At 49.3% G+C, this 13,858-nt stretch overlaps 1 protein-coding gene across 1 annotated transcript in view; it reads left to right on the top strand.

The window, feature by feature from the left end:
- gipc2 (GIPC PDZ domain containing family, member 2) overlaps positions 1–13,858 on the top strand; it is a 42,767-nt gene that overhangs the window by 19,816 nt on the left and 9,093 nt on the right. The window contains exon 2 of the mRNA XM_055866013.1: positions 12,797–12,982. Within this exon, the coding sequence (XP_055721988.1) occupies positions 12,797–12,982 (186 nt within the window). The remainder of the gene's footprint in view (positions 1–12,796; positions 12,983–13,858) is intronic.

Below are 13,858 nucleotides of genomic sequence, written 5' to 3'. Positions count from 1 at the left end.
TCTGTGTGTTCGTCGTCCTCACCAGGATCTTGACCGGACTGCCGTTCAGCGTCGTAACCGACTTCAGTGGGCAAATGCTCACCTTCGATGGCCACTGGCCTCGCTGGAGAAATGTGCTCTTCACGGATTAATCCCGGTTTCAACTGTACCGGACAGATGTCAGACAGCGTGTATGGCATTGTGTGGACGAACACAATTGCATTTTATCGATGGCAATTTTAATGCACAGAGACGAGATCCTGAGGCCCATTGTCCTGCCATTCATCCGCTGCCATCACCTCGTGTTTCAGCATGATAATGCACGGCCCCGTGTCTCAAATCGGTACACAATTCCTGGAAGCTGAAAATGTCCCAGTTCTTCCATGGCCTGCATACTGTCACCCATTGAGCATGCTTGGGATGCTCTGGATAGACGTGTACAACAGCGTGTTCCAGTTCCCGCCAATATCCAGCGACTTCACACAGCCATTGAAGAGGAGTGGGACAACATTCCACAATCAACAGCCTGATCAACTCTATGTGAAGGAGATGTGTCGTGCTGCATGAGGTAAATGGTGGTCAGATACTGACTGGTTTTCATGAGGCAAATGGTGGTCACAGATACTGACTGGTTTTCATGAGGCAAATGGTGGTCAGATACTGACTGGTTTTCATGAGGCAAATGGTGGTCACACCAGATACTGACTGGTTTTCATGAGGTAAATGGTGGTCAGATACTGACTGGTTTTCATGAGGTAAATGGTGGTCAGATACTGACTGGTTTTCATGAGGTAAATGGTGGTCAGATACTGACTGGTTTTCATGAGGTAAATGGTGGTCAGATACTGACTGGTTTTCATGAGGTAAATGGTGGTCAGATACTGACTGGTTTTCATGAGGTAAATGGTGGTCAGATACTGACTGGTTTTCATGAGGTAAATGGTGGTCAGATACTGACTGGTTTTCATGAGGTAAATGGTGGTCAGATACTGACTGGTTTTCATGAGGTAAATGGTGGTCAGATACTGACTGGTTTTCATGAGGTAAATGGTGGTCAGATACTGACTGGTTTTCATGAGGTAAATGGTGGTCAGATACTGACTGGTTTTCTGATCCACACCACTACCTTGTTGTTATGGTATCTGTGACCAACAGATGCAGATCTGTATTCCCAGTCATGTGACATACATAGATTAGAGACTAATTAATTTCCATATATGAACATTTTTAACTGTAAAATCTGAGAAGGGCTTTAATGGTGCATTTCTATTGTTGTTCATTGTAGTCAGACAGACAGTCAGCCAGTCAGACAGACAGCAGGTCAGACAGACAGACATACTGCTAGTCAGACAGACAGTCAGACAGACAGACAATCAGACAGAAAGACAGTCAGTCACACAGTCAGAAAGACAGTCAGACAGACAGACATACAGCTAGTCAGACAGACAGACAGTCAGACAGACAGCCAGTCAGACAGCTAGTCAGACAGACAGTCAGACAGAAAGACAGTCAGTCAGGCAGTCAGAAAGACAGTCAGACAGACAGACATACAGCTAGTCAGACAGACAGTCAGACAGTCAGACAGCTAGTCAGACAGACAGTCAGACAGAAAGACAGTCAGGCAGACAGCTAGTCAGACAGACAGTCAGTCACGCAGTCAGACAGTCAGACAGAAAGACAGTCAGACAGACAGACAGTCACGCAGTCAGACAGACAGACAGACAGAAATACAGTCAGTCATACAGTCAGACAGACAGACAGACAGACAGACAGTCAGACAGTCAGTCAGACAGACAGTCAGTCACGCAGTCAGTCAGACAGACAGTCAGTCACGCAGACAGACAGACAGTCAGTCAGACAGACAGACAGTCAGTCATGCAGTCAGACAGTCACGCAGTCAGTAAATGAATGATCAGATTATTGGCTGGGCATATTAACACAGCATCTGTCACGTCAGCATGTCATTGCACATCTCTAGGTCAGACAATAGAAAAATTCCATGGTTTTCTCATTAGATGAAGCAACAAAATTCCTTAAACAAGTTATACCGGTAGTCAGTTAGTTATATACGTTATTCAGTTAGTTACATTATATATACAAAGTATATGGACACCGCTTCGAATTAGTGGATTCAGCTATTTCAGCCTCACCCATTGCCGACAGGTGTATAAAATCGAGCACACGCCATGCAATCTCCATAGACAAACATTGGCAGTAGAATGGCCTTACTGAAGAGCTCAGTGACTTTCAACGTGGCACCGTCATAGAATACCACCTTAACAACAAGTCAGTTCTGCCCTGCTAGAGCTGCCCCGGGTCAACTGTAAGGGCTGTTATTGTGAAGTGGAAATGTCTAGGAGCAACAACGGCTCAGCAGCGAAGTGGTAGACCACACAAGCTCACAGAACAGGACTGCTGAATTAAAAATAATCTGTCCTCGGTTGCAACACTCACTACAGAGCTTCATAATGCCTCTAACTGCTAGAGCTGCCCCCGGTCAACTGCTAGAGCTGCCCCCGGTCAACTGCTAGAACTGCCCCCGGTCAACTGCTAGAGCTGCCCCCGGTCAACTGCTAGAGCTGCCCCGGTCAACTGCTAGAGCTGCCCCGGTCAACTGCTAGAGCTGCCCCCGGTCAACTGCTAGAGCTGCCCCGGTCAACTGCTAGAGCTGCCCCCCGGTCAACTGTTAGAGCTGCCCCCGGTCAACTGCTAGAGCTGCCCCCGGTCAACTGCTAGAGCTGCCCCGGTCAACTGCTAGAGCTGCCCCGGTCAACTGCTAGAGCTGCCCCGGTCAACTGCTAGAGCTGCCCCGGTCAACTGCTAGAGCTGCCCCCGGTCAACTGCTAGAGCTGCCCCCGGTCAACTGCTAGAGCTGCCCCCCGGTCAACTGCTAGAGCTGCCCCCCGGTCAACTGCTAGAGCTGCCCCCCGGTCAACTGCTAGAGCTGCCCCCGGTCAACTGTTAGAGCTGCCCCCGGTCAACTGCTAGAGCTGCCCCCCGGTCAACTGCTAGAGCTGCCCCCCGGTCAACTGCTAGAGCTGCCCCCCGGTCAACTGCTAGAGCTGCCCCCCGGTCAACTGCTAGAGCTGCCCCCCGGTCAACTGCTAGAGCTGCCCCGGTCAACTGTTAGAGCTGCCCCCCGGTCAACTGCTAGAGCTGCCCCGGTCAACTGCTAGAGCTGCCCCCCGGTCAACTGCTAGAGCTGCCCCCCGGTCAACTGCTAGAGCTGCTCCCCGGTCAACTGTTAGAGCTGCCCCCCGGTCAACTGCTAGAGCTGCCCCCGGTCAACTGCTAGAGCTGCCCCCGGTCAACTGTTAGAGCTGCCCCGGTCAACTGTTAGAGCTGCCCCGGTCAACTGTTAGAGCTGCCCCGGTCAACTGTTAGAGCTGCCCCGGTCAACTGTTAGAGCTGCCCCCCGGTCAACTGCTAGAGCTGCCCCCGGTCAACTGCTAGAGCTGCCCCGGTCAACTGTTAGAGCTGCCCCCCGGTCAACTGCTAGAGCTGCCCCCGGTCAACTGCTAGAGCTGCCCCCGGTCAACTGTTAGAGCTGCCCCGGTCAACTGCTAGAGCTGCCCCCGGTCAACTGCTAGAGCTGCCCCCGGTCAACTGCTAGAGCTGCCCCCCGGTCAACTGCTAGAGCTGCCCCCCGGTCAACTGCTAGAGCTGCCCCCCGGTCAACTGCTAGAGCTGCCCCCCGGTCAACTGCTAGAGCTGCCCCCCGGTCAACTGTTAGAGCTGCCCCGGTCAACTGTTAGAGCTGCCCCCGGTCAACTGGTAGAGCTGCCCCCCGGTCAACTGCTAGAGCTGCCCCCGGTCAACTGCTAGAGCTGCCCCCCGGTCAACTGCTAGAGCTGCCCCGGTCAACTGTTAGAGCTGCCCCCCGGTCAACTGCTAGAGCTGCCCCGGTCAACTGCTAGAGCTGCCCCCCGGTCAACTGCTAGAGCTGCTCCCCGGTCAACTGCTAGAGCTGCCCCCCGGTCAACTGCTAGAGCTGCCCCCCGGTCAACTGTTAGAGCTGCCCCCCGGTCAACTGCTAGAGCTGCCCCCGGTCAACTGCTAGAGCTGCCCCCGGTCAACTGTTAGAGCTGCCCCGGTCAACTGTTAGAGCTGCCCCGGTCAACTGTTAGAGCTGCCCCGGTCAACTGTTAGAGCTGCCCCGGTCAACTGTTAGAGCTGCCCCCCGGTCAACTGCTAGAGCTGCCCCCGGTCAACTGCTAGAGCTGCCCCGGTCAACTGTTAGAGCTGCCCCCCGGTCAACTGCTAGAGCTGCCCCCGGTCAACTGCTAGAGCTGCCCCCGGTCAACTGTTAGAGCTGCCCCGGTCAACTGTTAGAGCTGCCCCGGTCAACTGCTAGAGCTGCCCCCGGTCAACTGCTAGAGCTGCCCCGGTCAACTGCTAGAGCTGCCCCGGTCAACTGCTAGAGCTGCCCCCCGGTCAACTGCTAGAGCTGCCCCCCGGTCAACTGCTAGAGCTGCCCCCCGGTCAACTGCTAGAGCTGCCCCGGTCAACTGCTAGAGCTGCCCCCCGGTCAACTGCTAGAGCTGCCCCCCGGTCAACTGTTAGAGCTGCCCCCCGGTCAACTGCTAGAGCTGCCCCGGTCAACTGCTAGAGCTGCCACGGTCAACTGTAAGTGATGTTATTGTGAAGTGGAAACATCTTCACATGCACATTTGTGGCCTGCTGGAGGTCATTTTGCAGGGCTCTAGCAGTGCTCCTCCTTGCACAAAGGTGGAGGTAGCGGTCCTGCTGCTGGGTTGTTGCCCTCCTACGGCCTCCTCCACGTCTCCTGATGTACTGGCCTGTCTCCTGGTAGCGCCTCCATGCTCTCGACACTACGCTGACAGACACAGCAAACCTTCTTGCCACAGCTCGCATTGATGTGCCATCCTGGATGAGCTGCACTACCTGAGCCACTTGTGTGGGTTGTAGACTCCGTCTCATGCTACCACTAGCGTGAAAGCACCGCCAGCATTCAAAAGTGACCAAAACATCAGCCAGGAAGCATAGGAACTGAGAAGTGGTCTGTGGTCACCACCTGCAGAACCACTCCTTTATTGGGGGTGTCTTGCTAATTGCCTATAATTTCCACCTTTTGTCTATTCCATTTGCACAACAGCATGTGGAATTTATTGTCAATCAGTGTTTCTTCCTAAGTGGACAGTTTGATTTCACAGAAGTGTGATTGACTTGGAGTTACATTATGTTATTTAAGTGTTCCCTTTATTTTTTTGATCAGTGTATATATAAAACACAGAGAAATCACATGTTTGACTGCACTGGTTCTTTAAAGTAGACATTAAACCTGATAATTATTGCAGAGACTCATCTGGCTCCTGCTTATTGTCGATCCTGTGGCCTAGTCACTTTACCGATACAGGGCATTGAGAAAGTAATCAGATCCATGGACTTTTTATACATTGGAGAAGCACCTTTGTCTGCGATTACAGCTTTGAGTCGTCTCATGTCTGAATCAGCTTTGAGTCGTCTCATGTCTGAATCAGCTTTGAGTCGTCTCATGTCTGAATCAGCTTTGAGTCGTCTCATGGCTGAATCAGCTTTGAGTCGTCTCATGTCTGAATCAGCTTTGAGTCGTCTCATGTCTGAATCAGCTTTGAGTCGTCTCATGTCTGAATCAGCTTTGAGTCGTCTCATGTCTGAATCAGCTTTGAGTCGTCTCATGTCTGAATCAGCTTTGAGTCGTCTCATGTCTGAATCAGCTTTGAGTCGTCTCATGTCTGAATCAGCTTTGAGTCGTCTCATGTCTGAATCAGCTTTGAGTCGTCTCATGTCTGAATCAGCTTTGAGTCGTCTCATGTCTGAATCAGCTTTGAGTCGTCTCATGTCTGAATCAGCTTTGAGTCGTCTTATGTCTGAATCAGCTTTGAGTCGTCTCATGTCTGAATCAGCTTTGAGTCGTCTCATGTCTGAATCAGCTTTGAGTCGTCTCATGTCTGAATCAGCTTTGAGTCGTCTCATGTCTGAATCAGCTTTGAGTCGTCTCATGTCTGAATCAGCTTTGAGTCGTCTCATGTCTGAATCAGCTTTGAGTCGTCTCATGTCTGAATCAGCTTTGAGTCGTCTCATGTCTGAATCAGCTTTGAGTCGTCTCATGTCTGAATCAGCTTTGAGTCGTCTCATGTCTGAATCAGCTTTGAGTCGTCTCATGTCTGAATCAGCTTTGAGTCGTCTCATGTCTGAATCAGCTTTGAGTCGTCTCATGTCTGAATCAGCTTTGAGTCGTCTCATGTCTGAATCAGCTTTGAGTCGTCTTATGTCTGAATCAGCTTTGAGTCGTCTCATGTCTGAATCAGCTTTGAGTCGTCTTAGACCTGAATCAGCTTTGAGTCGTCTTATGTCAAAAAAAATTAAAATATTGTTTTATTTCACCTTTATTTAACCAGGTAGGCTAGTTGAGAACAAGTTCTCATTTACAACTGCGACCTGGTCAAGATCAGCTTTGAGTTGTCTTATGTCTGAATCAGTTTTGCACATCTGGATTTGGGGATTTTCTCCCATTCTTCTTTGTAGATTTTCTCAAGCTCTGTTAAGTTAGATGGGGAGCTGCGGTGAACAGCAATCTTCAAGTCTTTCCACAGATTTGGCTGGGCCACTCAAAGACTCTCACATTCTTGTTCTGAAGCCATTCCAGCATTGCTTTGGCTGTATTCTTGGGGGTCATTGTCCTGTTGGAACGTAAATCTTCGCCCCAGTCTAAGGTCGTTTGCTCTCTGAAGCAGGTTCTCATCAAGGATTTGCCTGTATTTGGCTCCATTCATTGTCCCCTCTGTCCTTACTAGTCTCCCAGTCCCTGCTGCTGAAACCATCCCCATAGCATGATGCTGCCACCACCATGCTTCACGGTAGGGTTGGTGTTAGATGGGTGATAAGCTGGAATAAGTCAAAATGTGGAATAAGTCAATGGCTATGAATACTTTCCTAAGGCACTGTACATGGTCCTGTATGGCTCAGTTGGTATAGCATGGTGCTTGCACCGCCAGGGTTGTGGGCTCAGTTGGTAGAGCATGGTGCTTGCACCGCCAGGGTTGTGGGCTCAGTTGGTAGAGCATGGCGCTTGCACCGCCAGGGTTGTGGCCTCAGTTGGTAGAGCATGGTGCTTGCACCGCCAGGGTTGTGGGCTCAGTTGGTAGAGCATGGCGCTTGCACCGCCAGGGTTGTGGGCTCAGTTGGTAGAGCATGGTGCTTGCACCGCCAGGGTTGTGGCCTCAGTTGGGTGAGCATGGTGCTTGCACCGCCAGGGTTGTGGGCTCAGTTGGTAGAGCATAGTGCTTGCACCGCCAGGGTTGTGGGCTCAGTTGGTAGAGCATGGTGCTTGCATCGCCAGGGTTGTGGGCTCAGTTGGTAGAGCATGGTGCTTGCACCGCCAGGGTTGTGGGCTCAGTTGGTAGAGCATGGTGCTTGCACCGCCAGGGTTGTGGGCTCAGTTGGTAGAGCATGGTGCTTGCACCGCCAGGGTTGTGGGCTCAGTTGGTAGAGCATGGTGCTTGCACCGCCAGGGTTGTGGGCTCAGTTGGTAGAGCATGGTGCTTGCACCGCCAGGGTTGTGGGCTCAGTTGGTAGAGCATGGTGCTTGCACCGCCAGGGTTGTGGGCTCAGTTGGTAGAGCATAGTGCTTGCACCGCCAGGGTTGTGGGCTCAGTTGGTAGAGCATAGTGCTTGCACCGCCAGGGTTGTGGGTTCAGTTGGGTGAGCATGGTGCTTGCACCGCCAGGGTTGTGGGCTCAGTTGGTAGAGCATGGTGCTTGCACCGCCAGGGTTGTGGGCTCAGTTGGTAGAGCATGGTGCTTGCACCGCCAGGGTTGTGGGCTCAGTTGGTAGAGCATGGTGCTTGCACCGCCAGGGTTGTGGGCTCAGTTGGTAGAGCATGGTGCTTGCACCGCCAGGGTTGTGGGCTCAGTTGGTAGAGCATGGCACTTGCACCGCCAGGGATGTGGGCTCAGTTGGTAGAGCATGGTGCTTACACCGCCAGGGTTGTGGGCTCAGTTGGTAGAGCATGGCGCTTGCACCTCCAGGGTTGTGGGCTCAGTTGGTAGAGCATGGTGCTTGCACCGCCAGGGTTGTGGGCTCAGTTGGTAGAGCATGGTGCTTGCACCGCCAGGGTTGTGGGCTCAGTTGGTAGAGCATGGCGCTTGCACCGCCAGGGTTGTGGGCTCAGTTGGTATAGCATGGTGCTTGCACCGCCAGGGTTGTGGCCTCAGTTGGTAGAGCATGGTGCTTGCACCGCCAGGGTTGTGGCCTCAGTTGGTAGAGCATGGTGCTTGCACCGCCAGGGTTGTGGGCTCAGTTGGTAGAGCATGGTGCTTGCACCGCCAGGTTTGTGGGCTCAGTTGGTAGAGCATGGCGCTTGCACCGCCAGGGTTGTGGGCTCAGTTGGTAGAGCATGGTGCTTGCACCGCCAGGGTTGTGGGCTCAGTTGGTAGAGCATGGTGCTTGCACCGCCAGGGTTGTGGGTTCAGTTGGTAGAGCATGGTGCTTGCACCGCCAGGGTTGTGGGTTCCATTCTTCGGGCCACCCATTTCCAAAATGTATGTCATGCGTAGCATATTATAATATATTACATGGTCTGTTCTGGAGTAGTTCTATTTGTTTTGATAGACCTACATTGTCGGTTCTAGAGTAGTCTTGAATGAAATCAGACAGACTGTCAGTCCAGGTTTTTTACACCTTCCATGTCCATGTGTTCTACCTCCCTCAGTTCTACCTCCCTCAGTTCTACCTCCCTCAGTTCTACCTCTCTCAGTTCTACCTCCCTCAGTTCTACCTCCCTCAGTTCTACCTCCCTCAGTTCTACCTCCCTCAGTTCTAGCCTGTGGGAGAAAGAGGAGGGAGGTGGAGGGAGGAGAGTAGGGATAAGTGAGGAGAGGAGGGAGGTGGATGTGTCCTTGTGAGTCAGGGCGGTAAAGTTGAGGTGTGTGTGTGTCAGGAGAGGCAGAGAACATTCTGTGAGAGAGAGAAGAGCTAGAGAAAGGAAGAGAAGAGAGAGAGACATGAAAGAGAAGTGTCAGAGGGAGAGAGAGCGTGAAGGCCCTGATTTCATTGACAGCGTATTCTACTGTTTGTCTCTCCCGTGGCCTTCTGGGTAATGGCCTGACCTGCTACTTTAGAACAGGTAGGTAGGCACCACTCTCTCACAATTAAAATCTGTTGAATTTTAATGAGCCTCTAATTGTGTGAGAGAGAGAAGAGCTAGAGAAAGGAAGAGAAGAGAGAGGGACAGGAAGAGAAGAGAGAGAGAGACAGGAAGAGAAGAGAGAGAGACAGGAAGAGAAGAGAGAGAGACAGGAAGAGAAGAGAGAGAGAAAGGAAGAGAAGAGAGAGAGAGACACGAATCAAACCTTTATATTTTCTAATGTACTGTACCTGTGAATGGCCCAGCCTCCTTCACTTTATTCCCACCACCTCTCCTCTCTCTCGCTCTTCCTCTCTCTCTAATACTCCACCCTCTCTCTTTGCCCCCCCCCCCCCCCCCCCCAATCCTGTTATTTTATACTCTTGTAACCAGAGGCAACCCTTGCTTGTGTCAGTGTGAGTCAGCTGATGTGTGTGAAGTGAGGAGTAGAGCAGAGCAGAGCAGTGTTCTGTGCCTGTTGGTACACAGCCAAAGAGGCTTAACAAGGAAGCAGCCAACCAGAGATGTGTCCCAAATGTCACCCTTTTCCCTGTAAAGAGGCCAAGGGGCCGTAGTAGTGCACTATATAGGGAATAGGGCCTTGATCTATAGTAGTGCACTATATAGGGAATAGGGCCCTGGTCTAAAGTAGTGCACTATATAGGGAATAGGGCCCTGGTCTAAAGTAGTGCACTATATAGGGAATAGGGCCCTGGTCTAAAGTAGTGCACTATATAGGGAATAGGGCCCTGGTCTAAAGTAGTGCACTATATAGGGAATAGGGCCCTGGTCTAAAGTAGTGCACTATATAGGGAATAGGGCCCTGGTCTAAAGTAGTGCACTATATAGGGAATAGGGCCCTGGTCTAAAGTAGTGCACTATATAGGGAATAGGGCCCTGGTCTAAAGTAGTGCACTATATAGGGAATAGGGCCCTGGTCTAAAGTAGTGCACTATATAGGGAATAGGTTACTAACCCCAAATTAATGTTACCTCTGAAATAGAGGACCCATAGCCTGGTGTCTACCAAATATATGTTACCTCTGAAATAGAGGACCCATAGCCTGGTGTCTACCAAATATATGTTACCTCTGAAATAGAGGACCCATAGCCTGGTGTCTACCAAATATATGTTACCTCTGAAATAGAGGACCCATAGCCTGGTGTCTACCAAATATATGTTATGTGTCGATGTGTCGCGCTGCATGAGGCAAATGGTGGTCAGATACTGACTGGTTTGCATGAGGTAAATGGTGGTCAGATACTGACTGGTTTTCATGAGGTAAATGGTGGTCAGATACTGACTGGTTTTCATGAGGTAAATGGTGGTCAGATACTGACTGGTTTTCATGAGGTAAATGGTGGTCAGATACTGACTGGTTTTCATGAGGTAAATGGTGGTCAGATACTGACTGGTTTTCATGAGGTAAATGGTGGTCAGATACTGACTGGTTTTCATGAGGTAAATGGTGGTCAGATACTGACTGGTTTTCATGAGGTAAATGGTGGTCAGATACTGACTGGTTTTCATGAGGTAAATGGTGGTCAGATACTGACTGGTTTTCATGAGGTAAATGGTGGTCAGATACTGACTGGTTTTCATGAGGTAAATGGTGGTCAGATACTGACTGGTTTTCATGAGGTAAATGGTGGTCAGATACTGACTGGTTTTCATGAGGTAAATGGTGGTCAGATACTGACTGGTTTTCATGAGGTAAATGGTGGTCAGATACTGACGGGTTTTCATGAGGTAAATGGTGGTCAGTAACTGACTGGTTTTCATGAGGTAAATGGTGGTCAGATACTGACTGGTTTTCATGAGGTAAATGGTGGTCAGATACTGACGGGTTTTCATGAGGTAAATGGTGGTCAGATACTGACTGGTTTTCATGAGGTAAATGGTGGTCAGATACTGACTGGTTTTCATGAGGTAAATGGTGGTCAGATACTGACTGGTTTTCATGAGGTAAATGGTGGTCAGATACTGACTGGTTTTCATGAGGTAAATGGTGGTCAGATACTGACTGGTTTTCATGAGGTAAATGGTGGTCAGATACTGACTGGTTTTCATGAGGTAAATGGTGGTCAGATACTGACTGGTTTTCATGAGGTAAATGGTGGTCAGATACTGACTGGTTTTCATGAGGTAAATGGTGGTCAGATACTGACTGGTTTTCTGATCCACACCCCCACCTTTCTTTTAAGGTATCTGTGACCAACAGATGCATATCTGTATTCCCAGTTATGTGAAATCCAAAGATTAATTAATTTCTTTCAATTGACAGATTTCTCTGTAAAATCTTTTAAATTGTTGCATATTGCATTTATATTTTGTTCACTGAATGTTGTGTTCTCAGAGAACTGAGATGTTTCATCAGTATTTAATATTGTCACGATCGTGTGGAGGAGAGACGGACCAAAACGCAGCATGTGGAAAATAAGCCATCTTCTTTTATTTTTAACGACGAAGATGAACATGAAACGAAATACTATTACAAACTATACAAAAACAACAAACGACCGTGAAGCTATAAACGTAGTGCACACACACAGGCTACAAACGTTCAACATAGACAATTCCCCACAAACAGCTAAAGCCTATGGTTGCCTTAAATATGGCTCCCAATCAGAGACAACAATAACCAGCTGTCTCTAATTGAGACCCAATTCAGGCAACCATAGACTTTCCTAGATACCTACACTCAACCATAGACACAGCTAGACTACTATACTAAACATAAACCCAACTACTCTAATAAACCCCCTAAACCTTACAACCACCCTAGACACTACAAAAACCACATACATTCCCCATGTCACACCCTGACCTAACCAAAATAATAAAGAAAACAAAGAATACTAAGGCCAGGGCGTGACAAATATGAAGTTTATCTCATCAATACCTCTCAACATTAATATGTCTGTCTCTCTCATCAATACCTCTCAACATTAATATGTCTGTCTCTCTCATCAATACCTCTCAACATTAATATGTCTGTCTCTCTCATCAATACCTCTCAACATTAATATGTCTGTCTCTCTCATCAATACCTCTCAACATTAATATGTCTGTCTCTCTCATCAATACCCCTCAACATTAATATGTCTGTCTCTCTCATCAATACCTCTCAACATTAATATGTCTGTCTCTCTCATCAATACCTCTCAACATTAATCTGTCTGTCTGTCTGTCTCTCCCCAGACCCTGTTCATTAAGCTGTCTGTCTCTCACCAGACCCTGTTCATTAATCTGTCTGTCTGTCTCTCCCCAGACCCTGTTCATTAATATGTCTGTCTGTCTCTCACCAGACCCTGTTCATTAAGCTGTCTGTCTCTCACCAGACCCTGTTCATTAATCTGTCTGTCTGTCTGTCTGTCTCTCCCCAGACCCTGTTCATTAATATGTCTGTCTGTCTCTCACCAGACCCTGTTCATTAAGCTGTCTGTCTCTCACCAGACCCTGTTCATTAATCTGTCTGTCTGTCTGTCTCTCCCCAGACCCTGTTCATTAATATGTCTGTCTGTCTCTCTCCCTCATCAGATCCTGTTCATTAATCTGTCTGTCTGTCTGTCTGTCTGTCTCTCTCTCCCCAGATGCTGTTCATTAATCTGTCTCTCTCCACAGAACCTGTTCATTAATCTGTCTGTCTCTCCCCAGATCCTGTTCATTAATCTGTCTCTCTCTCCCCAGATCCTGTTCTGTACATTGAACACCCATAAGATCGACATGGAGAAGCTGCTTGGTGGTCAGATCGGCCTGGAGGACTTTATATTCGCCCACATTAAGGCGATTAAGAAGGAGGTGGAGGTGTTTAAGTCCGAGGACGCCCTGGGACTCACCATCACAGATAACGGGGCGGGATACGCCTTCATCAAGGTATGTAGGAGTTCATCTGTTTATACGATCGTCCATCCGTCCGTCTGTCTCTCCCTCCCCAGATCCTGTTCACTTTATCCGTCTGTCTGTCTATTGTCTACCAATAATCTATCAGTCAATCAATCTAATAGATTAAATCAATGCAATCAATCAATTGATTCAATTGTAACTCATATATTTTACAATGGTTGAATCATTAAAGGCCCAGTGCAGTCAAAAACTATAACGATACAGGGCGAGACCCAGATGCAGACACGGGAGGCAGATGGTTCGAGTCTCTGATATTTATTATAAAACAAGGGGCAGGAAAGAGACAGGTCGTGGACAGGAAGTACAGAGTGGCAGGCAGGCTCAGTGTCAGGGCAGGCTGAATGGTCAGGCAGGAGGGCTCAGTGTCAGGGCAGGCTGAATGGTCAGGCAGGAGGGCTCAGTGTCAGGGTAGGCTGAATGGTCAGGCAGGAGGGCTCAGTGTCAGGGCAGGCTGAATGGTCAGGCAGGAGGGCTCAGTGTCAGGGCAGGCTAAGGTCAGAACCGGGAGGACTAGAACAGACTTGGAAAAAGCAGGAGCACAGAAAAACACGCTGGTTGACTTGGCATGACAAGACGAACCGGCAACAAACAAACAGAGAACACAGGACTAAATACCCTGGGAATAATGGGGAACACGGGGGACACTTGGAGGTGAATGGAGACAATCACAAAGACAGGTGAAACAGATCAAGGTGTGACAAAAACATGATTTTCATGCATTTTATATACTGTACATTTTCCACACTATGAGGTTGGAATAACACTGTGAAATTGTCCCACTCAGAACCTCTCTGCCAATAACAGCTATGTTCCCTCCCCACTCAGACCCTCTCTGCCAATAACAGC

This window comes from Salvelinus fontinalis, chromosome 17 (genome assembly GCF_029448725.1).
Source record: "Salvelinus fontinalis isolate EN_2023a chromosome 17, ASM2944872v1, whole genome shotgun sequence".
NCBI lineage: Eukaryota > Metazoa > Chordata > Actinopteri > Salmoniformes > Salmonidae > Salvelinus > Salvelinus fontinalis.
This window is presented reverse-complemented; position numbering and strand designations above follow the sequence as displayed.